Source organism: Mus pahari, chromosome 23 (assembly GCF_900095145.1).
Source record: "Mus pahari chromosome 23, PAHARI_EIJ_v1.1, whole genome shotgun sequence".
In the NCBI taxonomy this organism is placed as follows: domain Eukaryota; kingdom Metazoa; phylum Chordata; class Mammalia; order Rodentia; family Muridae; genus Mus; species Mus pahari.
In genome coordinates, this window is record NC_034612.1 from 32,580,491 (window position 1) to 32,603,893 (window position 23,403).

The 23,403-nt window shown below is 53.3% G+C and overlaps 1 protein-coding gene across 1 annotated transcript in view; it reads right to left on the reverse strand.

Annotated features, from left to right (window-relative positions):
* Radil (Rap associating with DIL domain) overlaps positions 1-23,403 on the reverse strand; it is a 61,096-nt gene that overhangs the window by 1,503 nt on the left and 36,190 nt on the right. Inside the window, exons 3-11 of the mRNA XM_029533914.1 lie at positions 21,952-22,581; positions 19,160-19,197; positions 12,767-12,927; positions 10,158-10,270; positions 9,507-9,744; positions 9,002-9,174; positions 2,302-2,452; positions 1,205-1,395; positions 545-872 (exon numbers count right to left, since the gene is read on the reverse strand). Of these exons, the coding sequence (XP_029389774.1) occupies positions 545-872; positions 1,205-1,395; positions 2,302-2,452; positions 9,002-9,174; positions 9,507-9,744; positions 10,158-10,270; positions 12,767-12,927; positions 19,160-19,197; positions 21,952-22,581 (2,023 nt within the window). The remainder of the gene's footprint in view (positions 1-544; positions 873-1,204; positions 1,396-2,301; positions 2,453-9,001; positions 9,175-9,506; positions 9,745-10,157; positions 10,271-12,766; positions 12,928-19,159; positions 19,198-21,951; positions 22,582-23,403) is intronic.

Sequence of the window (23,403 nt, forward strand, 5' to 3'; positions counted from 1 at the left end):
CCTCCCATCACCTCCTGTCTCCTCCCCCATCCCCCATCACCTCCTCACTGTCCTCTCCCCCCATTCCCCCCACTAGGATGGCACTCTGAGTTCATCTTCCCTGAGCCTCCATTGCACCCAGACACTGCCGCAGACTCCAGGAGGCCCACCCCAGGCCCTGCGCCTCCACACCAGAGCTTGTGTCTGAGTGGGGGGGACCTCAGGAGTGAGCCTGACCTGCACCCCGGCCCCAGAACCTGAGGCAGCCTGCCGCCTTGTCCTGCTCCACTGAGCACCCAAAGCCATTCAAACTTGAGGCTAATCAAGGGCACAATGAAGAGTCCTCATAGGACCAGGCGGGCCCCACTGTGCACAGACACACATGGGCATGTGCTCCTACATCACGGCACACATGCACACATGCACACCTACCACGACTGTCCCTCAACAGGCACTAAGGAGCATGCTCCGGACACAGCACTGGTTGACAGAGAGGCCCAAGGAGACCTGCTAGCAAGACACAAGGTAGGGTTTGCTACCCAATCGCGAGCAGGCCAGGCCTCACCTTCTAATGCACCAGGAAGACCGGCAAGGACTGCTCTTCCACACAGGCCGCTGGGCTCTGGCCAGCTGGGGCCTGCAGGCTCCGGGCCCAGTGGTGTGCTGGGTGGAGTGAGCAGGCAGGAGGAGTCAGTGTGCAGAGAGCCAGCCTGGGAGCCCCTGCGGTCCCCTCGGGTGAACTGTCTTCCGGGGGGACCCTGAGCCCGGGGAGCTCCAATGACAGGAAGAGAATGGGTAGGGGCAGTTTCAACAGCTCCTCTGCCTGGGTCCCTATTAGCCAGGGGGCAGCCATGGCCTTCCGGATGGCCCTCAGGAATTGTGTGGTACAGGCCCTGGGAAGAGAAGGTGGACAGATGTTGAGGCCCAGAGGAGGGGATGGCCTAGGCATCCATGATGGCTCCCTGTGAGGAAGAGAGACAGACAAGCCACCTAGGAGGACATGGGCCCAGCCAGGCCATGTTAGACCCGGAGTCACAACACAGGGGAGACCCCGGGACCTCTCTGTCTCAGGATACCTGCTGCCTCCCCCAGCCCACTCTAGACAACCAGTGCCTGTTTCTGGTAACAGGCAATGAAAGGTTGTCTCAATTCAGCTCTGGCTCCAAGCCACAGGCTGCTCCGAGTGACTCAGCCCCTCCCCACCAGCATCCCTGCCCCACTCTACCTCGATGCTCTCAGGCTGGGTAGGCCCACTGTCAGGGCTGGCTTGGCCCCGCAGCCCCCACAGGAAGTGGCGGATGTAGAGCAGGTGCTGGTAGATGCTGTCCTCCACGCAGTCGGCCTCCAGGTCCACCTGGAAGCCCTGGCTCGGCAGAACGATGGGCGGCGGGTTTTCATAGGACTCCAGGATGTCCTCTGCAGTGGAGTGAGTCGGGACGTTGGGACCTGGCCTCTCCTCCCTCCACCTTAGGTCCTCGCCCACATAAAACAGCAAGACCTCCGGCAGGCGGAGTCTCAGCCTAGTCTCTTTTGAATCCCAACTAGGCTATCTAGACTGGCAGACACGCCCCTCCATACACCTGTGTGTGTGTGTGTGTGTGTGTGTGTGTGTGTGTGTGTGTGTGTGTATACACTGGGATATTAATATGTGCAGGTCCTGGATGGGGATGGATGCCAGCTCTGAGGCCCCAGCACGTGGGGGAGGGGAGTATTTTGATACAAATCTGTAAATTACAGGGACCCAATGGGATCAGGGCCCAGGAGTACTGTTTAGAGGCTTCCTCTGTGCCCAGCCCAGCCAGTGGTGCACAGGTAACAGTGTCAGCAGGAAGCCTTATGCACACCCACAGCCTGCGCCTTCTCTTTACACACTGTGGATATATGTTTATAAAGGAAGATATGTATAACTTAAGACTTGAAATGCACGCGCATGTATGTATGTATGTATGTATGTATGTATGTATGTATGTATGTACATACCTCTGCTGCTCCATCAGGGCACGTGCATGTGTGTAAGCAGTATAAATGTGTGCTCCAAGCTGAGGAATGTCTCCAGAGGCTGTTCATCCTGCTGTTCATTTCCTCATCAGCTGGGTGCCAGTTGAGCCCCAGTGTGAAGCCCCAGGAGCAGAGGGGACACTGCCTCTGGGACTGGGGGGGGTAGCACAGTAGGCTCCTGGGTGGAGGTGGTGGGTGGTAGGGGGCTCCTGTGTTCCCACCTCAGGGCACTGCTTGGTGCCTTTCTGAGCTGGAGCTTGGGGGCCTCCACCCTCAACCTCCCATTCCCACTCACTCCTTGGCCTGGCGGCTGGGAAGGCTCACCTGCCTGGAAGGCCTCGGGGCTGTCTGGGGCTCCTGGCTCCCAAGCGCTCACAGGGCCCATGGCAGAGGCCAGCTGGTACTGAGTCAAAAGCCGGTGCAGCTGGGCAGGGTTCAGGGCAGGGAATGTGACCCGCAGGGTGGCCCAGCTCATCTGCGGACAAGGAGCTCAAGTCGAAGGCCTCCAGGAGCACAAGGCAGTCCCCTGCCCATAGACCTAGGGAGAGCCCTCCTGGGGCAGGGTTCTAGCCCCAACCCCATCTTTTCACTCCAGGGGAGGGCAGGTGGGGGCAGTGCAGAAGACAGCACCATGGACACCTATCCACAGTGGTGAGGCTGCCCTGGCTACAAACTAAGACCCTGACTCAAGCAACCCAGGAGGAATGGGAAGGAGGGAGCCAGGGGGATGGAGGAGAGCGGGTGAGCATGGCTGTCCTGTGGGAGGCAGAACCCGGTCGGTCGTCTAGGCGGCGCAGTGCAGTGACTGGGCTCAGGGCGGGAAGGCTCTCTTTACACAAAGCAAAGGCACAAAGGTGGTGCCCACTTGTAAGGCCAGTGCTCCCAGGAGACGAGGGCAGGGGGATCAGGGTTCGCCCAGCCTGGGCCCAAAGCAAGTCTGAAGCCAGCCTGGGCTAACAATGAACTAAACAGAACCAGACATGTCACCTAGCTCCCTGGCACCCCTCCTTTCTCCCCCAGCTTGCTGCCTCTTTTCCTGGCTCCCTTCTGTCCTTCTGTGGCCTCATGACAAAGGCCCAGTAGATCCCAGCTTTGCTCTGAAAACTCCCCCTCTCACTCGGTAGCTCAGAGGGCCCAGGATTCCCCGGCCAGGAGACTTCAGACTTGTGGCTTTTTAGAAGCCTCCCTTGTCCGAGTCATATCCGGTTCGATTCTATCTCGGAGGCTCTAGGCTGTCCCTGTGTACAGTGCCCAGGTTCTCGGAGGCTCTAGGTTGCCCCTGCGTACAGTGCCCAGGTCCTTGGTGAAGTCCCTCTTGGTGAGGGCAGGGGCAGCCTGCGGCCGCCCACCAGCAACTTCTCTGCCCTGAGCTTCACCTCGCTTTTCTTCCTCTCTCTGTCTTGATTCCCCTGCCAACAGCCACAGGCCTGGGCTGCGGCCATCAGAGTCTCCCCAGGGACAGCTAGAGCCTCAGAGCTGTTGGAGGAGGGACAGGAACTGACCCCAGGGCCACACCCTTCCTGGCAATCCCTCCGCACACCCCTCAAGACCAAGGTGCACAGGGGTGGGGGTGGGGCTGTTTCCTTTTGTATCTCCCTCCTGTCTCCCTGCTGTGTTCCAGGTTGTCAGGGAGGGATCTAGCCATGATCACCCCCCACCGCTCCTCTGGGCTTCTCCGTCTGTGTCCTCCTCTCTGGTGTTTGGGGAGCACGGGGGGGGGGATTTCCTTCACTCTGAACCCCTCGCCCAGTCCTTTTTGCTTCTGCTCCTGTGGTTTTAGTTTACAAGAATTCCTACTTGGTTTTGTTTTTTTCAGACAGGGTTCTGAACCAATTAGAGGGCCCAAAGGGTAAAGGCGCCCGCCACCTGGTGACAGAAGCGCTAAGACCCACATGGTCGAGAGAGACCAAAGTCCTGCAAGTTGTCCTCTGACCTCCACATGGACATGTGCCTACACACATACCAGCATTCAATCAATCAATCAATCAATGGATGTAATTGTTAAAATAATAATGAGGCTGAAGAGATGCCCGGGCAGTTAAATGTGCTTACTGCCCTACCTGCCGATCCAGTACCCCCACCAGGCAGCTCACAAGCAGCAGTGACTCTAGTCCCAGAGGACCAGTGCCCTCATCTGTGGGCGCCCTCAACACATATAACATTCACTCCTTTATAAAGACACACACACATTAAATAACAATCAATCTTTACAAAACTGTTTAAAAGGACAGGGTCCCCTCATGGAGCTCAGGCTGCCCTTGCATTCATGACTGTCCTGCCTCAGCCTCCAGAGTATGGGAATTACAAGAGTGTGTCACTGTGCCAGGCCCCACTGGTACCTTACTTACAGACACATTATTACTTATGGCCACTATTTTTTCCTCTTACTTTCATTAGGGCAGAAATCATCTTTTTTCCTTTGCCGTTGCTTTTTGCTGGCTAGTCTGAGAACTACTTGAATAAAACCCTCAGGCTAAGGGTATTTTCCTTTCAGAGGGTTTAGAAGTGATGATCATAAAGAATATGGATGGATTTTGTGTGGACAACAAGACCAGAATGCCACCTGCTACCTAGTTCTTGGCCTGTCTCTTGTCACATCCCACAGAGGTGCCACCAAGTGCCTGGGCCAGCTAGCTGTCCTCACAGTGGGCCTCCTGGTCTCACTGGGTTCCAGGACTCAGTGTGGGGAGGGCAGGCATGGAGCTGAGTCGTGGCTGCTCCTTCCAGCATGGCGCCCTCACTTGGAAACCACACGGGCCCTGGACTGGGGAGATGGCCCCAGTACCAGAACCCATGTAACAGCCATGTGTGGGGCTTTGGGAAAGACGGACAGATAGATCACCGGAACTCACAGACTAGTTAGCCTAGCTGGCAAAGTGCCAGGCCAAGGGGGTGCGCTGTGTCAAACAAAAGGTGAGCCGAGCGTGGTGGCCACGCCTTTAATCCCAGCACTCGGGAGGCAGAGGCAGGTGGATTTCTGAGTTCCAGGACAGCCAGGGCTACACAGAGAAACCCTGTCTCGAAAAACCGAAACAAAAACAAACAAACAAACAAAGAAAAAGGTAAAAGACGCCTGAGGAATGACATTCAAGGTTTCGTGCACGCACACACACCACAACAGAGAGAGAGAGAGAGAGAGAGAGAGAGAGAGAGAGAGAGAGAGAACACATCCTTGTCACCAGCCCCAGGACAGCCTGGAGCCATGTAATGAGCAGTTACCACCCAGAGACCCCTCTGGCCACCACTGAGCCCACAGGCCCAAAGCATGAGCTCTGCTCCAGACTCAGCTCGGCAGGAGGCTCGGCTGTGGCTCTTCTTCTCCAGACCCACTCCAGCTCTGCAGCCTCTCACATGCACAGTGACCAGGACAGACTTGGTTCACCAAAGCAACTCACGACTGAGGACCTTGAGTGAAACCCGGGGTCCTTCGTGAGCTAAGCAAGCACTTTACCACTGCTCTCCATGCCCATCCCTTCGTTTGCCTGTTATTAGTGTGTGTGTGTATGTGCGTGCCCAAGCATGCATGTATGCATGTGTTTCCATGTATGTCAGTCCAGCAGGCAGAACTCCCATTCAGCAATTTGTGGTTCCTTACTCTGCAGTAGGGACACTGCCTCCGTTCCTTCAGTGGTTTTCTAGTCCTTCAAGCAGAGGACTCTGCATTTCATCTGGCTGTGCAAGCTGCTCTGAGAAAAGGTAGGCTCACCCCAGGCCACTCCATCTAAGAATGATGCTAATCTCTTGAGGTTTGTCAGCACGATTCAGTGGTATAGCACCTGCCTAAAGACCCTGGAAGTGTGGTCTAGTGGTAGCCCTTGCCTAGAATCCCCCAGTAAGGAACTGAGGGTGTGGCTCAGTGGTAGAGCCCCTGAATAGAGTTGCCAGTGAGGGGCTGGTAGTGTGGCTCAGTGGTTAACATTTGTCTAACATGCACAGAGTTCTAGGTTCCATTATCAGCACTGCTAAAGAAAATAGAAATGGGGGCTGGAAAGATGGCTCAGTGGTTAAGAGCACTGGCTGCTCTTCCAGAGGTCCTGAGTTCAATTCCCAGCAACCACATGGTGGCTCACAAATGGGATCCAATGCCCTCTTCTGATGTGTCGGAAGACAGTGACAGTGCATTCACATATATAAAATAAATAAATAAATCTTAAAAACAAATGAAACAGAAATGCTTAGTGATGATGCTGTCTACTCTTTATGTCAACTTGATACAAGCTACAGTTATCTGAATGGAGGCCCCTCGGCTGAGAAAATGCCCGCGTAATATCCAGTGTAGGGCATCTTCTTAATTAGGGATTGATTCTTAGTGATTAGTGATCCCTGGGCTGGTGGTCCTGGGTTCTATAAGAAAGCAGGTCGAGCAGGCCAGTAAGCAGTGCCATTCCAGGGCCTCTGCATCAGCTCCTGCCTCTGGGTTTCTGCCCTGTTTGAGTTCCTGTCCTGACCTCCTTCAGAGGAAGGATAAAAGTAAGGTGGAAGTGTAAGCCAAATAAACTCTCTCCTCCCAAGGTAGTTTTGGTCACTGTCCTGCTGGTTTGTGTCAACTTGACACAGCTGGAGTTATCACAGAGAAAGGAGCTTCAGTTGGGGAAATGCCCCCATGAGATCCAGCTGGAAGGCATTTTTTTCAATTAGTGATCAAGGGGGGAGAGTCCAGCCCATGGTGGGTGGTGCCATCCCTGGGCTGGCATTCCTGGATTCTGTAAGAAAGCAAGCTGAGCAAGCCAGGGGAACCAAGTCAGTAAGAAACATCCCTCCATGGCCTCTGCATCAGCTCCTGCTTTCTGACCTGCTTGAGTTCCAGTCCTGACCTCCTTTGGTGATGAACAGCAATGTGGAAATGTAAGCTGAATAAACCCTTTCCTCCCCAACTTGCTTCTTGGTCATGATGTTTGTGCAGGAATAGAAACCCTGACTAAGACAGTCATGGTGCTTCAACCCAGCAATGGTTACTCTGAAGCAGTGCAATTTTAGGAGGATGCAAACCAAATTCACATGCCGCAGTTGCCAACCATGCCTAGCACCTCAATTGTCTATGGTTTCAGTTTTTCTTTTTTTTAAGATTTATTTATTTATTATATGTAAGTACACTGTAGCTGTCTTCAGACACTCCAGAAGAAGGCACCAGATCTTGTTACGGATGGTTGTGAGCCACCATGTGGTTGCTGGGATTTGAACTCATGACCTTCGGAAGAGCAGTCAGTGCTCTTAACCACTGAGCCATCTCTCCAGCCCCGGTTTCAGTTTTTTATGATGGAAAAAAAAAAATTCCCCCATTTCAAAACCAACATTGTGCACCCATGTAAGGAGGAGCTCCCGGGCCTGGTGAGATGGCTCGCACGTTAAAAGGGCTCTCACTATCTCGTTAGCTGAGCTGAGTTCCAGCCCTGGGACCCCATGATGGAAGCAGAGAACTAACCCCAGTAAGTTGTTCTGTGAACTCTACACACCCACTGCGGTACAGGCGTGTGCACACGTGTGTGCACACACACATAAGTAAAGAAATAAAATTTTAGAAGCACAAGGAGCCATTTCTGGAGCCCAGCTCCACTGCACACTCATGGTGTGACCTCAACTTTGCCCGCCACATAAGGAACCAGTTCTGCCCACTCAGCCAACTGCAAGGTAGCAGGGTGACACAGCCACCTCAGTGACAAAAAGTAGCCACTGTCGTCAATGTCAGTGATGCTGAGCGAGACACAGGTATGAGATACGGCAGAAGGGTATCTTTTCTTTCTTTACTTTTTTTTTTTTTTTTTTTTTTAAGGTAAGATCTCCACATATAGCCCAGGCTGGCCTGGAACTCACTATGTAAGGCTAGCCTCAGAGTTCCCACAATCCCCTGCCTCCCCTCCAGATGCTGGAACTACAGGCATGAGCCCCGCTGGCTGTCCTGGGGCTGAACAATGCAGCTCTGTTACCCAGGGAGCTTTCAGAGGGCGGGGTTCTGTTGGACTGCCCCACCCACAGTCCCTCACAGATGGTCACCGTCTCAGGACAAGCGCAGTGGTCTCCACACAGGAGAAGAAACCACGGCCACCAGGACGAATGACCATGAACTTGAGGATGAAGCAACACAAGGTACAACCCTACAGGGCTGACTGGATGGCTCCAGGGCAGGGGTCCTCAACTTGTATCTTTGACAAACCTGTATCTCCAAAACTACTTACATTCTGATTCATACTAGCAAAATTACAGTTATGAAGTAGCAACAAAAATAATTTTATAGCCGGGCGGTGGTGGCGCACGCCTTTAATCCCAGCACTTGGGAGGCAGAGGCAGGCGGNTTTCTGAGTTCGAGGCCAGCCTGGTCTACAGAGTGAGTTCCAGGACAGCCAGGGCTACACAGAGAAACCCTGTCTCAAAAAACACTAATAATAATAATAATAATAATAATAATAATAATAATAATTATTATTATTATTATTATTTTATGGCTGGAGGGCACCACAACGTGAGGAACTGTATTGCAGGGTCACAGCATTAAGGAGGCTGAGAACCCTGCTCCAGGGGAAGACCAACTTCTCACATCTGTCTTCTAGGTTCAGTTCTTCACGAGTGTGGGGACGAGGCTGAGTTTCTGGGAAGGCTTTGGGCTGGGAGTGTCCCAGCTTCTAGAAGCTTCTGACCATCCAGGCTCTTGACAGCAGCCACTGTGCGCTGAGCCCTCTCTCTCCTCCCACCCGACCCTCTGATTCACTCTCTGGATGTGATGAGACTGGGCCCAGTGGAGGACACAGATCATGTCCTTCTCTTCAGGTCCTGCATCTTGGTCACACCACAGAGTGTCCTTACCCACACAGAGTGACTACCACAGAGCCCATAGACTGCCCATAAGCACCCATGGGATTATCCAGCTGGGTGGGTGTGGACAGTTGAGGAACTAAGCAACTCCATGAGTTACCAAGGTAACATGGGAGTTTCCCAGGTGCAGAGCCTAGGCCACCTTGACTTGCTTTGTAAGTCGTCACCCTAGGGTCAGCATGCCCTTCTCTGCACCCATCTCTTGGTGCCCTCCTACCTGGATGAGCTGAGCCCTGGGAGTGGCCAGCAGATGCAGGGTGCAGGAAAGCTTCCGGAAGAAGCGCTCAGCAGGTGCTCCGAGGCCAGCGCTCCGGGCCCACTCCAGGAACTGCTGCAGGCGGGCACACACCTGCACACCCCTGGGCCAATGGAAGCAACTCAGAGAGGGCCCTGGAGAGGGAAGAAAGGATGAGACCTACCGAGGTTCCCAAAGCCTCTCCAGGCCACCTCAACAGCGTATCTCAAATTCCCAGATAATACAGATTACCCACAGTCTCTAGGGGCAGAGGAAGAAAGATGAAGGAGGCCAGGTCCAAGGCACGAGGGGCTGTGACAGCCACTAGTCCTACCCTCCTACCCTCCACCATCAGCGCATGCTCTTAGCTTTTGTCCTACCCTGGGTTTTGAGCCATCCTCCCACAGGCTCAGTCAGGTAGAGTGTTCCCTTAAGGGCACATTTAGCTTTTCAAAGGGACCCAGGTCCCAGCCCCACCACCACTCACCCTTGTCCAGGACCTGGTTGAGGAGCAGTGTGCCAGAGAAGAAGAAGAGATAAGCCAGCATCTGGGAGGCCACCTCAGGATGCATCTGCAGCTGCCGCAGGAGGTCCAAGGTGGCCTGGAACACTGACACCACACGCCGAAGCTCCTCGGGCAGAGCGGGGCCTGAGCGCCAGCTCTCCCTGCGCTCTGTCTGAAATGGGGGGCATTCCAAGAGGGCCGGGAGGCAGACATACAGGCACTGCAGGGAGAGAGAACCCCAAGAGCCACTGACAGGGATGCTGGGACTGCCCAGGAGCCCCAAACCTAACAAGCCTGAGCTGCCCTGGGACTAGGTAGGGACAGGAGGTGTAAGTGCAAAGGAGGCTGGACATGGCAGTCACCTAGTAGTGCCAAAGGCACCATGACTGATGACCACCAGGCTGGACCATGAAGGCTTTCCTGCTACGGGGAAGGGATGCACTGAGGGCCAGAGCAGAACCAGGCAGTGCCAAAGGCACCATGACTGATGACCACCAGGCTGGACCATGAAGGCTTTCCTGCTACAGGGAAGGGATGCACTGAGGGCCAGAGCGGAACCAGGCAGAGGCTGCTTCCTCCCTGCTGAAGCTGGCTCACCCCAGCCCGTTCCCCCCTGCCCCGAGGCACACGCACCTTGGAGAGGTAATACACGCACTGCTGGAAAGCATAGAGCACCACCTCCTCCAGGGCAGCCATGGCCTCCTCACTGGCTGTCAGCGTGCAGGAGAACAGCGACTCCTTGGAGCCTGCAGGGGAAGCGGAGGCTCACCAGCACAGCAGGCACGAGTGGACCCACCCAGCCAGGAGCAGGCAGGACTCCACCGGATGCCTAGCTACCTGCTGGGGATCTGCCTGGCTTGCCAACACTCCCATCTGGCTTTAGAGGTATGGCGATCCCAAGCCCAGCCCAGGCAGAGCTGGACAGCAGACACACGTGGTCACCGTACTAAGACAGACCAGAAGTTTGTCCTTCCTTCCATCCTTTCCACTTCTTCCTTTTCCCTCCTCCCCTCCATTCTCTCCTTTCCTTTTTAATCCCGTCCTTGCTATGTCATGCAGGCCTCTACCACTGGGCTTTTCTTTTCTTTTCTTTTCTTTTCTTTTCTTTTCTTTTCTTTTCTTTTCTTTTCTTTTCTTTTCTTTTCTTTTCTTTTCTTTTCTTTTCTTTTCGAGACAAGGTGCCCAGCGTAACCATGAACTCACTCTGTAGCCTACAACCGTCCTGACTTTGTCTTCCAAGTGGCTGGGTTAAGAGACCCCAGCTGCCATGCTGTGCTCTCCATCAGAACTGGCTATTCCTTGGCAGCAAGCCCAACCCAGCCCTGAAGGTCACCTTTAATGACAATGGTTAAAATGCTAGTAAATCAGCCCCTTGGGAGGCTGTCACAAGACTGTGGCACCAAAACACCCCCCCCTCCCCATTTATTTATTTATTTATTTATTTATTTATTTATTTATTTATTTATTTATTTATTTTGAGAGATAGGGTTTCCCTGTGTAGCCCTGGCTGTCCTGGAACTCACTCTGTAGACCAGGCTGTGCCTCCCAAGTGCTAGGATTAAAGGCGTGCGCCACCACGCCCAGCTCAAAACACTCTTAAGAAATGGGAAACCTCCCAGCAGCAAGTTCCAGGTCAGCCTGGAACAGTGAGACCCTGCCAAAAAAACAAAACAAAACAACAACAAACCCAAACCCAAACCAACCAACCAACCAAACAAACAAACAAAACCCAACCACTCATCCAAAAATGCAACAATAATAAACTATAAAGAGCAAAAAGGGGGTGAAGGCTTGGATGGCTGCTGCCCCAAGCGCCTGAAGATCCAGATGCCCCTCACCCCTGGGTGCCCAGACAGAGAGTGGGCTGACAAGAAGAGGAGCAGGGTCAGCACACTCTAGCGTGGCTCTAAGACACCCAGGTAGACACCTGGGATATAACTGCCACAAAGCCCCAGGAGCCCCAGGACCAGGTTTCCCTCAGGCACCAAGAAAACCAGCCTCACCTATTATAGGGTACAGGGACACTACATAGACTCAACGAGCACCCCCACTTCAGCTTCGGCCTTCAGTGGCCGGGCCACAAGGTCCTTACTGTAGCCGGGATAGGCCTCAACAGCCCAGTGGCCCCAAGAGTGATTCAAGAGGAGTGAGCAGCTTTGATGTTATCATGACAGAGCAAAGCTTCTAGCCCCAGGACCCCAGATACATAGTCAAGACATGGGACCTACCACAGGTCATCCATCACGGGCTCCTGGCTCTCAAACCTCCCAGCTATCTCCAGCAGAGAGTAGTTAACAGACACATACCAATAAAACCACCCAGGGCCCACACCACTACCTTTTAATTTTTTTTGGGGGGGGGGTCTGGTATGTGTGTGTGTGTGTGTGTGTGTGTGTGTGTGTGTACACGCATGTCTGGAGACCAGAAAACCACCCCCAGTGTCATTCCTTGGGGCCACCCACCTTAGATTTTCAGACAGGGCCTCTCCCTGGGGCCTGGGGCTCACTGTTTAGCTAGGCCGGCTGACCAGGAAGCCCAGGGAGCCTCCTGTCTTCTAGGATTATGAGTGTGGGGGTGACACGTGAGTACCACCACCCTCGCTCGGCTTTTTACTTAAATGCTGGGAATGGCACTTGGGTTCTCATGCTTGTACAGTTGGCATTTTACCAACTGAGCCACTTCCCTGACATAGCTCACAATGTCATCTTCATAGATCTCTCCCCTACCCCATCCCATCCCATACCCCCTCAGCAGGACCATCTCTCGTGGAGTATTCTGGGAATTTGAATATCTGGAAATGCTGATTTCAGGCAAGCTACCCACGGTACCACCTCTGAAGCTGACATGCCCTACCATCTTACAGCTCTGATTGGCAGCACTCTTCCTTTCTGGAATAATGGAGCATCTCTGAGCCCCTCATTTTGTTAACCATATGCTCACATGTCCCCCTCTAAGTGGCCTGTGTGTACCTTTAGCCTCCTACAAGCAGATCAGAGCAAGGTACAGTGTGCATGGGGCATGAGACAAAACGGACTGGCAAACTGTCATATGGCCGCCCTGGGCACCAGGCCAGTCTAAACCACGAATGCGCTAATGCTAGCTTCATGTGTAACCCCAAATGGCTGGCCTGGGGGCCAGGAAGGCTCCACCCTGTGTAGGCACGTGTGCACGAGGCCACTGCTGTGCCCACTGCCAACTATCCCTGAGGACGGTGCTGAGCCTGGGCACCACGAGGGCCTTACCTGTGACATCCAGCTCCTCCTCCATGCTCTGCATGTACAGTGGGGATTTCTGCTGGATGAAGTACAGGAGCTCGATGGAGTTTGACATCCAAAACAGGATGTGCTGCAGGTCGGGAACCAGGTCGGCCATGGGGAAGCTGGCCCAGGAGATGGGCTCCTGGCTACCAAGACAGAAAGACTAACAGATTACTCTGGGTGCAGATGAGGAGCCGTGGCTGCTGCTCTGTGTGCACGGGGACAATCGTCTCATGGGACACTAACAGAAGTACTGTTGTCAATTTCCTAGAAGCCAGGAATCTATCAGAGGCTCCAAAATCAAATGTGAAGAACATGCAGGCAGCACCGGGCCCTGGAGAGGACCCTGGTGAAGATGCTCCTTCACAGCTTTTCTTCTGGAAGCACATGCTGAGCGGCTGTGAGCGCTAGAGCACTATGTACCACACACACACACACACACACACACACACACACACGCACACACACACAAACGCACACACACACAAACGCACACACTCATGCACTGTGTAACACACACTCATGCAAGCACTGTGTACCACACACACACACACACACACACACACACTCATGCAAACACTGTGTACCACACACACACACACACACTCATGCAAGCACTGTGTAACACATACACACTTAAGAAAGCACTGTGTATCACACACACACACACACACTCATGCACAGGGTGTGTGTAGCAGGGCTCACTATCCATGCCTTTGAGGACAAGAAACCTTGGTATGTTATTTAGACAAGCAAACAGGAGCTGTAAGATTACTTAGCCTAGCAACTCTCAGAGGAAACAGACTGACGGACTACCTGAGGCATCAGCTAACTGCCACCACCTGACTAGGAGGGACATCAGTGGTGTATGAAGGTGGTGAATCAGGGGCAGAAATCAGGAGTGAGGATATGACTCTACCTGCCTAGAATGCCCCAGAGGATTAGCATGAGAGGTCAGAGATGCGCATTAGTATCCCCCTCAGCATTAGAATGTTTGCTTACACTTGGGGGATTTGAAATGTAAATGAAGTAAATACCTAATAAAAATTGAAAAAAAAAAAAAAAAAAGAATGTTTGCTTACAATCAGTGAGGGTCTGAGACTAGCTCAGTGGTAGAGTCCCTGCCTAGAATCCCCCAGTGAGGGGCTGGGGGCGTGGCTCAGTGGTAGAGTCCCTGCCTAGAATCCCCCAGAAAGGGGCTGGGGGCGTGGCTCAGTGGTAGAGCCCCTGCCTAGAATCCCCAGTGAGGGGCTGGGGTGTGGCTCAGTGGTAGAGCCCCTGCCTAGAATCCCCCAGTGAGGGGCTGGGGCGTGGCTCAGTGGTAGAGCCCCTGCCTAGAATCCCCCAGTGAGGGGCNCAGTGGTAGAGCCCCTGCCTAGAATCCCCCAGTGAGGGGCTGGGGTGTGGCTCAGTGGTAGAGCCCCTGCCTAGAATCCCCCAGTGAAGGGATGGGGTGTGGCTCAGTGGTAGAGCCCCTGCCTAGAATCCCCCAGTGAAGGGATGGGGTGTGGCTCAGTGGTAGAACCCCTGCCTAGAATCCCCAGGTGGGGATGTGGCTTAGCATTAAGACGTTGAGGAGACTAGCTTACTGGCAGAGCATCTGTTTAGCTCGTGCAAGGCCCTCAGTTCAAGCCGTAGCAGCACAAGAAAGGACTGTGTGGAAAGCAAAGCGTGTTCTTCAGACTTAGAAAAATCCTGGTGCTGACACAGCCACTGCAAGTCACCTTCTGAAGTATGAAGGGGAGCAGGACCGTCCCCGCTTCCCACAGTCCCTTCTGCAGTTTGGTGTGCTAGCCACATGGGGGCACTGTCACTCTGGTTAATGAAAAGAGAACTGGGTACTGGCACCTGAGTTCCTGGGCAGCTCAGACCCCTTCTACAGGCTCGGTTCCTTTCATCCCAGGTTCCCCTCCTTCCAGCCAAACATCCCTTTCTAGGAGGACAGTGGCAATGGCTGGCACCTGCTGCCCTTCACTGGCTCCCAGACTGAGTCTCGTCCAGCAGCACTAAGAGGTGCGTGGGTGTCAATCATTCAGAGTTACTTGCATCTACTCTACTATCTGAGCAGACTCTTGGGACCCCTGTGAACCTGTGATGTTGGGGCTGTGCTTAGTTAGGTCCTGACAATCACTGAAGCGCCGTTCACTGTATTTATGGAGACAGAACTCTGACATGTAGTCCAGGCTAGCCCTGAGCTAGTTAATTTGCTCTCTCAGCTTTCCAAACGCTGGCCCTACCGTGCCTAGCACAATTCCTCACTTCCTCGATGCACTACCCCAGGGCCCTAAGGCTTAGGGATGGAGGAATCTCCCATAAGCCTCTCCAACCATATCCGCTGAACATCTCACCTAGGTATGTGCCTCTGGGACCATGCGGACTCCCTCAGAAGGATCACCCCAAGATCTGACTGGCCTCACATGAAGAAAAAGTCCAAGAATCCCTCACTGGTGGCCTCAGGGTCCCTCAGTGGGGAGGTGGAGGGGCTGCACATATCACATATCCACATATCACACAGTGCCCAGATATGCAGGCCTAGAAGCAGACAGAAGGCTCCCCAAGCCAATCTGTGCCTGGCGAAGATCAAAGTTTAAGACAAATGCCTGCCATTTGATGTTGCTACACAGCCCGGGGCTCCTAAGGAACTGTCCACACCCATGGGAACATCTGGGGAGTTAATGGGGCTGATGGGGGGGGGGGTTCGGAGGGCAGGTCTGGTCCTTCTCCTGCTGTCCCAGGGCTGCCACACTCTCCCCTACAGCCAGGCTCTACCTGCCATTAATTTCAGTTTAGTCCACAAACAACAGTGCCCTCTTGGTCCTGCGCCTGGGTGGGAAGATGCTGGCTGGCGCCCATCTCTCCTTTGTCAGCTGCTGAGCACCGTGCTTAGCCTGCTCAGCACTGAGTCTTGTTGACTCTTCACCCCAGCGTGGCTTATACAGTGGCGTGCAGAAGAGCCGCATGTGCTCGGAAGAACAGTCATTTCATCTTCAGACCCACACTCCATTTTGTTTTTAAGATTCACTGCCTTCCTCAATTTCTCCAGTAACCCAAAGGGGAGGGCACCTCCCACGGGAAGGAAACCAGCATGCATCTTGTTGCCTAGAGAGCCTAGGCAACCGCAACACCGGTCATACCGTCATCTCATCACATCACATCGCATGGTGGTCACTCTAAGAAAGGAGCATCCTGGGAGCGCTCTGGCTGGCCAGCAGTCTGTGCACCAGTGAGCTAGCTCCAGGCTCAGTGAGAGATGCTATCTCAAGGGAAAAGGCAGAGGGTGCTAGAACAGGACAAGGCTCCTCCGGCACCCTGCAAAACACACACACACACACACACACACANAGAGAGAGAGAGAGAGAGAGAGAGAGAGAGAGAGAGAGAGAGAGAGAGAGCAAGGCAGATGGACACATTTTTCTGACCCCAAGTCCAAGAGGTGGGTCACCACACAGCTGCACAAAGTCACCCCAGGATGACATCAGGCAGGAGGAAAACAGTCCTTGCTGAGGGAGGGGAACCAGAAATAATGATTAGCGGGGAAAGAAAACAAACACTGGTAAGAAAAGAACAAGGCCAAGTTGAGATAAACACAGATTAGAAATGCAAATTACAGCACAAGGTGCCTTGGGAAACAGCGGGGCTGCGGCTGGAGCAAATAAGTCATAAACTGAGAGGCAGGAAGCAGGAGGGGCCAGGCAGAGGGAGAAATACTAGCTTTGTGTGTTGATGAGGGGTGGGGCGAGAGGGATACCTGTGATGTGTGGAGTGTGGGAGTGCTGTGGGGGTGTGGAGCATGTAGGGAGATGTGGGGGCATGAGATATATGTGAGAGGTTTATGCACTGTGTGTGTGTGTGTGTGTGTGTGCATGTGTGGTGTAGGTATGTGTATGTGGTTTGTAGGATGTGTGGAAGGTGTAGGGAGGAGGTGGGGTGTGTATGTCAATTTGTATGTGTGTGTATGGTGTCTGTGTGGGATATGAGTATGATGTGGAGGTATATAGTGTGTATGTTTATGTGTATCTGTGTAGGTGTCTATCTTTGTGTGTCTCTGTATGTATGTGTCTGTGTGTATCTCTGTATGTGTATGTGCCTGTGTGTCTCTTTGTGTGTATGTGTCTTGTGTCTCTGTGTGTGTGTCTGTGTGTCTTTGTGTGTCTGTGTGTGTGCCTGTGCATGAGTATCTGTGTGGGTGTCTCTGTGTATGTATGTGTTTCTGTTTGTGTGTTTCTCTGTGTGTATGTATCTCTCTGTGTGTATGTGTCTGTGTGTGTGTGTGTGTCTGTGTATCTGTGTGTGTGTGTGTCTGTCTGTTTCTCTGTGTGTGTAGTTCAGAGGGCAGCCTTAGGTATTATTCCTTAGGAGCACTGCTCATTTTGCTTTAGATACCGTGTCTCCCGGTGAGCTAAGGCTCACTGAGTAGGCTAGGCTGGCTGGCCATAGCTGGGCATAAGGACTTGGACTGGAAGTGCATGGTTGCCAGGCCAGGAAATCTGGGAAGCAGCCTCCATGTCCACAGAGCAGAGGAGAGACATCTGGCAGCCTGTTGGCAGGCTGAGCCCAGATGTAAGTTTATGGGATTGACTGTGTGCTGTACTGTCCTACATCCTTGTACTGATTCATTCTTTTCAAAAGGAAAAAGGAATTGAAAAAAAAGCAATGAGCATGCATGAGGGATGAGATCAGAACCCCGAGAGTTCTGGAAATACAGCAGGGACAAGCTGCTAAAGGGAAGACCTTGGCTCTTCCTGTCTGCGGGGAGGCAGGAGGCACAACCCCCACTTCTCCACTGTGGAAACTGACCAATACCTTTGCAACTCTTCTGAGATCTGCCGTGTGGTCAACCGCCCTTTGGCATCACTGCTGCCTCTGGCTCGTCTGCATAGACCTGTTAGGTCTCTTCATGGGGGTCCAGACTCCCACTGGCTTATGGCGTTGGCAGGCATGGAAGGTAGCCTGAGCTCAAGTCCATTGGTGGGGATTGAGGATGGCAGGACCCCAGCCAGCCCTTTGTCCTGACCTCTGTGTGTCTTTTGATTCTACTGTACAAAAAGGAGGTCATTGCACAACCCTGAAGCACTGGTAAGCAGCAGCATGCTGCTGAGTCTGCGGTAGGAACATGCGACCAGTAGGTGGTGCCCTTGGTCTCACAATTCCAGTCCACTCGCTAGCTCAGAGACCACCATCAACTCAGCCGCAGCCTTAGCATGAAGTCAGCGTGGCTTCTCTGGCTACACTCCTACCCACACTTGTCACAGATACTGTCTGGGGTTTTTGGTTTTTGGTTTTTGGTTTTGTTTTAAAATACAGCGTCTCATGTATCCCAGGCTGGTCTCAAATTCACTATGTCACCAAGGATGACATTGAACTTTTGACAACCCTTGACCCCCGCCTGAGTGCTGGGATTACAGGCCTGGTTTATGTGGGTTGGGGCTGGAACCCAGGGCTTCCTGCAGGTCAGGCAAGCGCTCTACCCACTGAGCCACACCGCAGCCCTGGGCCTGATTTTCTGAGCTTCCTTTTTAGTACTAGCATGCTGGAAGAGCCAAGGCTGCAGTTTACAGACTCCCTCCTGGTATATATCCTACAGATATGCCACTGCTGCCCTGACAAGTCCCACCAGGAAGCCTCTCATGAAGGCTCCCATTCTGGGAGGACACATGCTATGGGCCTCAGTGTCAGCAAATCTGATGATATGTAATTCAGAATGACCCACAAATCCCGCCAGTGTACCTTCCATGGAAGCTGGGCTAGGGTGTTTTAACCAGGAAAGTAAGCTGTGGGGCCACTCAGAAAAAATCTTTCCTCTCAGTGTTAAAGATGTTCTGGGAAATGCAGTGTGTGTGTGTGTGTGTGTGTGTGTGTGTGTGTGTGTGTATGTGTATGTATATGTATTGCACATGCTAGATAATTATCCTACCACTGAGCAGCTGGTGAGCCTTTTGTGGCGTGTCTGCTGCTGATTTAGTACTGACGATTGAACCTGGGTCCTCCCCGGTGCTAGGCAAGTGATCTATGCTAAGCCACTCCTTCACCTCACTGTGGGGTCCTAAGCAGGAGTACAGCTTACCCACACTCCACAGCCCCTCAATGGGAGAGTCTAGGTCAGAGCTCTGCCACTGTGACAGCCTTTACTTCCTATTTGGGACAGGGTCTGCATTAGCTGCCCAGGCTGGGCATGTAGTCACTATCTAGAACAGGCAAACCTTGAACTTGCGACCTTCCTGCCTTAGCCTCCTAAACAGCACCACCAGGCCTACCTAGGAAAGTTCCCATTACAGCTTCCCAGGGTGGTTGGGAAGGAGGGGTGGATCTGGAGCCAGGCCCAGGGAACCCGCAGGGAACTTGATGTTAAGGGAGGGATAGTAACTAGGTCACACTTACAGTTGTGCCTGCTTTTCCGCTAGTTCTTTGGTCTTCTCCTAGAAAGGAAAAAAGTGAAATGAAAGCAAATGTGAGGAACAGACTAGCAGCAGGACATACTCAAGCACAGCATCCCAGGCCTGCGGGACGGCTCAATGGGAAACAGACTTGCCACACGCTCCATAAGTCCTATCCCTGGAACCCACATAAAGGGGACAGGGGGGTGGGGTGCTGCTGCAAGGATCTCAGGGCTGCGGGCAGGCTGCACAGACCCTCACTGCTGTGCCCTGACTGTGGCAACCACGGGGGTTGAGGCTGCCTCAAGGGACAAGGGGAGCCACTACGCCCTGAACTGTCTTTTCCAGTTTATTCAGTGTTAAAGGGATGCCTGAACCACTGTTCTGAGCTATGGCAGTCAGACCTACTAGTGGGGACTTCCTTCTCTACAGAGCCCTCAGATCTGGCAGGGATGGTGCGGGTGTGGGCACGTTGTGACTTCTGCTTCTTCTAGCCCTGAAGACATTACCAAAGCCAGCAGCCCGCAGAGAAACATATCTGCCAGCCCAGCACTGCCACTTGGGAGATGGGGGCCAGCCTGGGCTGTGAGACTCTGCCTCGTTTTCTAGAGTAAGGGCCCTTATCACTTTTCTTTTCTTTTCTTTTTTTTTCCTTGATTTTGTTTTATTTTTGAGGCTGGGTCTAGCCAGGCGTGGTGGCGCACGCCTTTAATCCCAGCACTTGGGAGGCAGAGGCAGGCAGATTTCTGAGTTCGAGGCCAGCTTGGTCTACAGAGTGAGTTCCAGGATAGTCAGGGCTACACAGAGAAACCCTGTTTCGAAAAAAGCAAAAAAACAAAAAAAAAGGAAAGGGAAGGGAAGGGGAGGGGAAGGGAGGGGAGGCTGCTTGTGGACGTTGTACATCGTGGTGCGCACTAGGCTCCGCACCACGATGTACGGAGAGGAGAGGAGAGGAGAGGAGAGGAGAGGAGAGGAGAGGAGAGGAGAAGAGGAGACTGGGTCTTTCTATGTAACCCTGGCTGTGATAGTACTCACTATGTAGACCAGGCTGGTCTTGAAATCACTGAGATCTGCCTGCCTCTGCCTCTCAAAGCCAGGATTAAAGGTATGCACCACCATGCCTAGACCTACTTCCTTCTTAAATCTGTATTTATTTTTAGGTCTCTGTGTGTGCATCTGCTTATCTGTATGTGCACCACATGTGTGCCTCTAGGAGACCCAGAAGAGGTCATCAGACCTCCAGAAACTGGAGCCTCAGGAAGTCGTGAGCTTTCTGATATGAGTCCTCTACATGAGAAGCAGGTGCTCAGAAGCGCTGAGCTAGCTCTCCAACCAGAGGGCGCCTATCTCTAAAGACTACACTACATAAAAGGCCTATACTCTCCATCTTAGATGGGAGGAATTCTTCTTGTAGCAAAATTATACCCTCTAGTTAGTGGTTTCATAAACTTTTAATTTTCCATAATGAATATTATTGAAAAGGTGTCAGATTTAATACAACAAATAAATGGAAAGGTGGAAAGAGAGAACTGATTCCATAGGTTGTCCTCTGACTTCCACACGAGCCATGGGACAGGCCACCAGCCACCACACACACACACACACACACACACACACACACACACACACGCGCGCGCGCGCGCGCGCGCGCACGTGCACGCGCACGTGCACGCGCACGCACGCACGCACACACGCACATGCACGCACACACACACATGCGAACACAGTAAAGGGAAGGAGAGAACCCACTCGTGAATACACATCATCCCATCAGCACGAAAAACATGGCAGTGGTCGCAGACTCCTGCGCTCTGCTCTTCCCTCGCAGCTAGGCTTTCCACTCCCAAAAGCCTTTCCCACCAACTCAGGTGTCTTCTCACTTCTTTGAACAACCCCCACACACACCCTATGATGGAAATGACACAGCTCCTATTCCACTCAACAACCAGCATGCGCGTGCGTGCGTGTTCATTCCTCCATCTCTCTCTACCTTCTATACTTATTTACTTAGAGACAGGGCCTCTCACTAAGGCCAGAGCTTTGTTTCCGCTAGACTGACCGGACCCTGGGATCCACTCCTCTCTGGCCCTGAACCCTGGGATTATAGAGATGGTGATGAGCAAAGTCAGGGTACTTGAGGGTCTCTAACAATTCTGAGCAACAGAGACCCTTTTGGTCATCAGGAGTCAGGTCAGGAAGGAGTCAGCAAGGCAGCTGAGACTTGAGTCCCAGGCAGCCTGTTCCAATGCTTTTGTTTGCCCTGCCAACAGGTGGCACTGCTGAGCTTTTGCTGGAAAAGATGTGTGTGTGTGTGTGTGTGTGTTTTCTGGGAGGGGACAGCCTGCAGTGGGAGAGGCCATGGACACTGCTAAGTATCTCATGAGATATAGGGGACTTGCACCATAATGAAGGATTCTGCATGCACCCCACTTTACCCTACAAGTCTACTGACCCAGGCTGAGAAGCTCTGACATGGAGGGAGTGTGCCAACAGCTGACAGCTGACTGTCCTGCAGCCTCCACCAAACTGACCTGGTGGAAACCACAGGGCATTGAGCCCACTGACAGAGGTCTAGCAGGCTCAGACTCATTCTGAAGGCTAAATGCTACACTGAGGCCTACGGTGCCCAGCCTGGTGGCCTGCTGGGGAGAGAGGTATTTGTGGAGAAGCCAGCCCTTTCCTCAGCCTGACATCATTGTGGGGACATCACAGTAGTGGCAGGCATTCAATCCTAGCAGGCAGAGCCCAGTCAACTAGTAACACCCGGTAAAACCACCGGCCGTCACACTCACGCACCCAGACAGTGTCTCGGACCCTTTTGGAGATCTTGAGCAGGAGATGCCTGAAGGTACCCGGCTGGAAGTGCGTGGCGGAGTGCTGGATGCAGAGGCAGAGGAGGAAGGCAGGTGTCAGCTTGTGGTCTTCACCCCCGGGCTCAATCAGTGTCATGATTCTCTGCAGCAGTGTGTCCTCCACATCGGGCTCAAACTCCAGGAGCAGTGACCGCCGCCGAACCACAGCAGCAGGCAAGGAAGGAGCCCCACGGGCTCTGAGCACCGCACCACACATTCTACAGCTCTGTGGTGCCGCCCCAAGACGGGCGAGGGCACAAGCAGGCAGCGGCTGTGCCTGCCCAGGGTCCTTGAACAGCAGCAGGTAGTAGAGGCCCAGGGAGAGCAAGTCGCCATGTTGTAGCACCACAGGGTTCCTTCCCACTTCAGAGAAGTTGACTGACACCGGCGCCCCTGTGATGGGCTCCAGCACTAGCCTGGTCCCTGCCGGGCCACCCTCTGGGGACTGATGTCGGCGAATGGTGCAGTGCAGGGGCAGGATGTCTGGGGCAGACAAGCTGATGCTGGGTTTGCTAGATGGTGTGCGCTGGCCAACTGTGTGCCGGTCCCTGCTGAGCACATACACCAGGCTGTCCTAAAGAGCAGACAGGCCATTTAGGACAGGTATGACACTGGCCATGCCAGCACCAGTATAGCAGTGTCCCTGTTCCTGCAGCTGGCCACACACCCCAAAGCCACCAGGAACCCTTCACCTTGGTAACCCTCCCCAGGCTACTTCAGCCTGACCCAGAAGATGCCGCATCCCTACACAGAAGAGACCTATCAAGAGGCGAGGGTCTGACTGACTGACAGCCGCGAGCTAAGGGCTGCCAGACTCCCTGGAGTCTCCCCAGGAAGCAGAGCAGACCCTGCTCCTCAGGTCTCAGCTCAGCATGGGGCTTCTCTTGAGACTGAGCCCAGGAGCCCTGGCGATGCTGTGATAGGCCTAGAGACCAGAGCAGGAATGGGCAAAGACAAAGACAAATGACAGTAGGCTGTCACCAAGGGCTGGCTCCTTGGGACCCAGATAAAGAAGTAGGAAGTGGCTCCTCTGGGAACTGAGTCTACTGGGACAGGCCCATCGTGCCTACACTTGGGAAGGACGCTGCAGCAGGAGGATTGTGTTCATAGGACATGCTGTATTTCATACCATACTGGGCTACATAGGAAGACATTGTTTCCAAAAGGAGATGGGAAAGGAAAGAGGAAGGGGGAGGAGAGAGGAGCTCAGCAACACAGATACCAAGTCATGATTAGTTCCCAATGTCACCTGCTCTCATACAACACACACACACACACACACACACACACACACACACACCTACTTCAAAGACCTGAGATACAAGTTGAGAAGTGGTCTGGCACCAAGATCCAATGAGGGCTGAGGTCAGTGACAGCCCTGGCTTGGTGCCTGGAC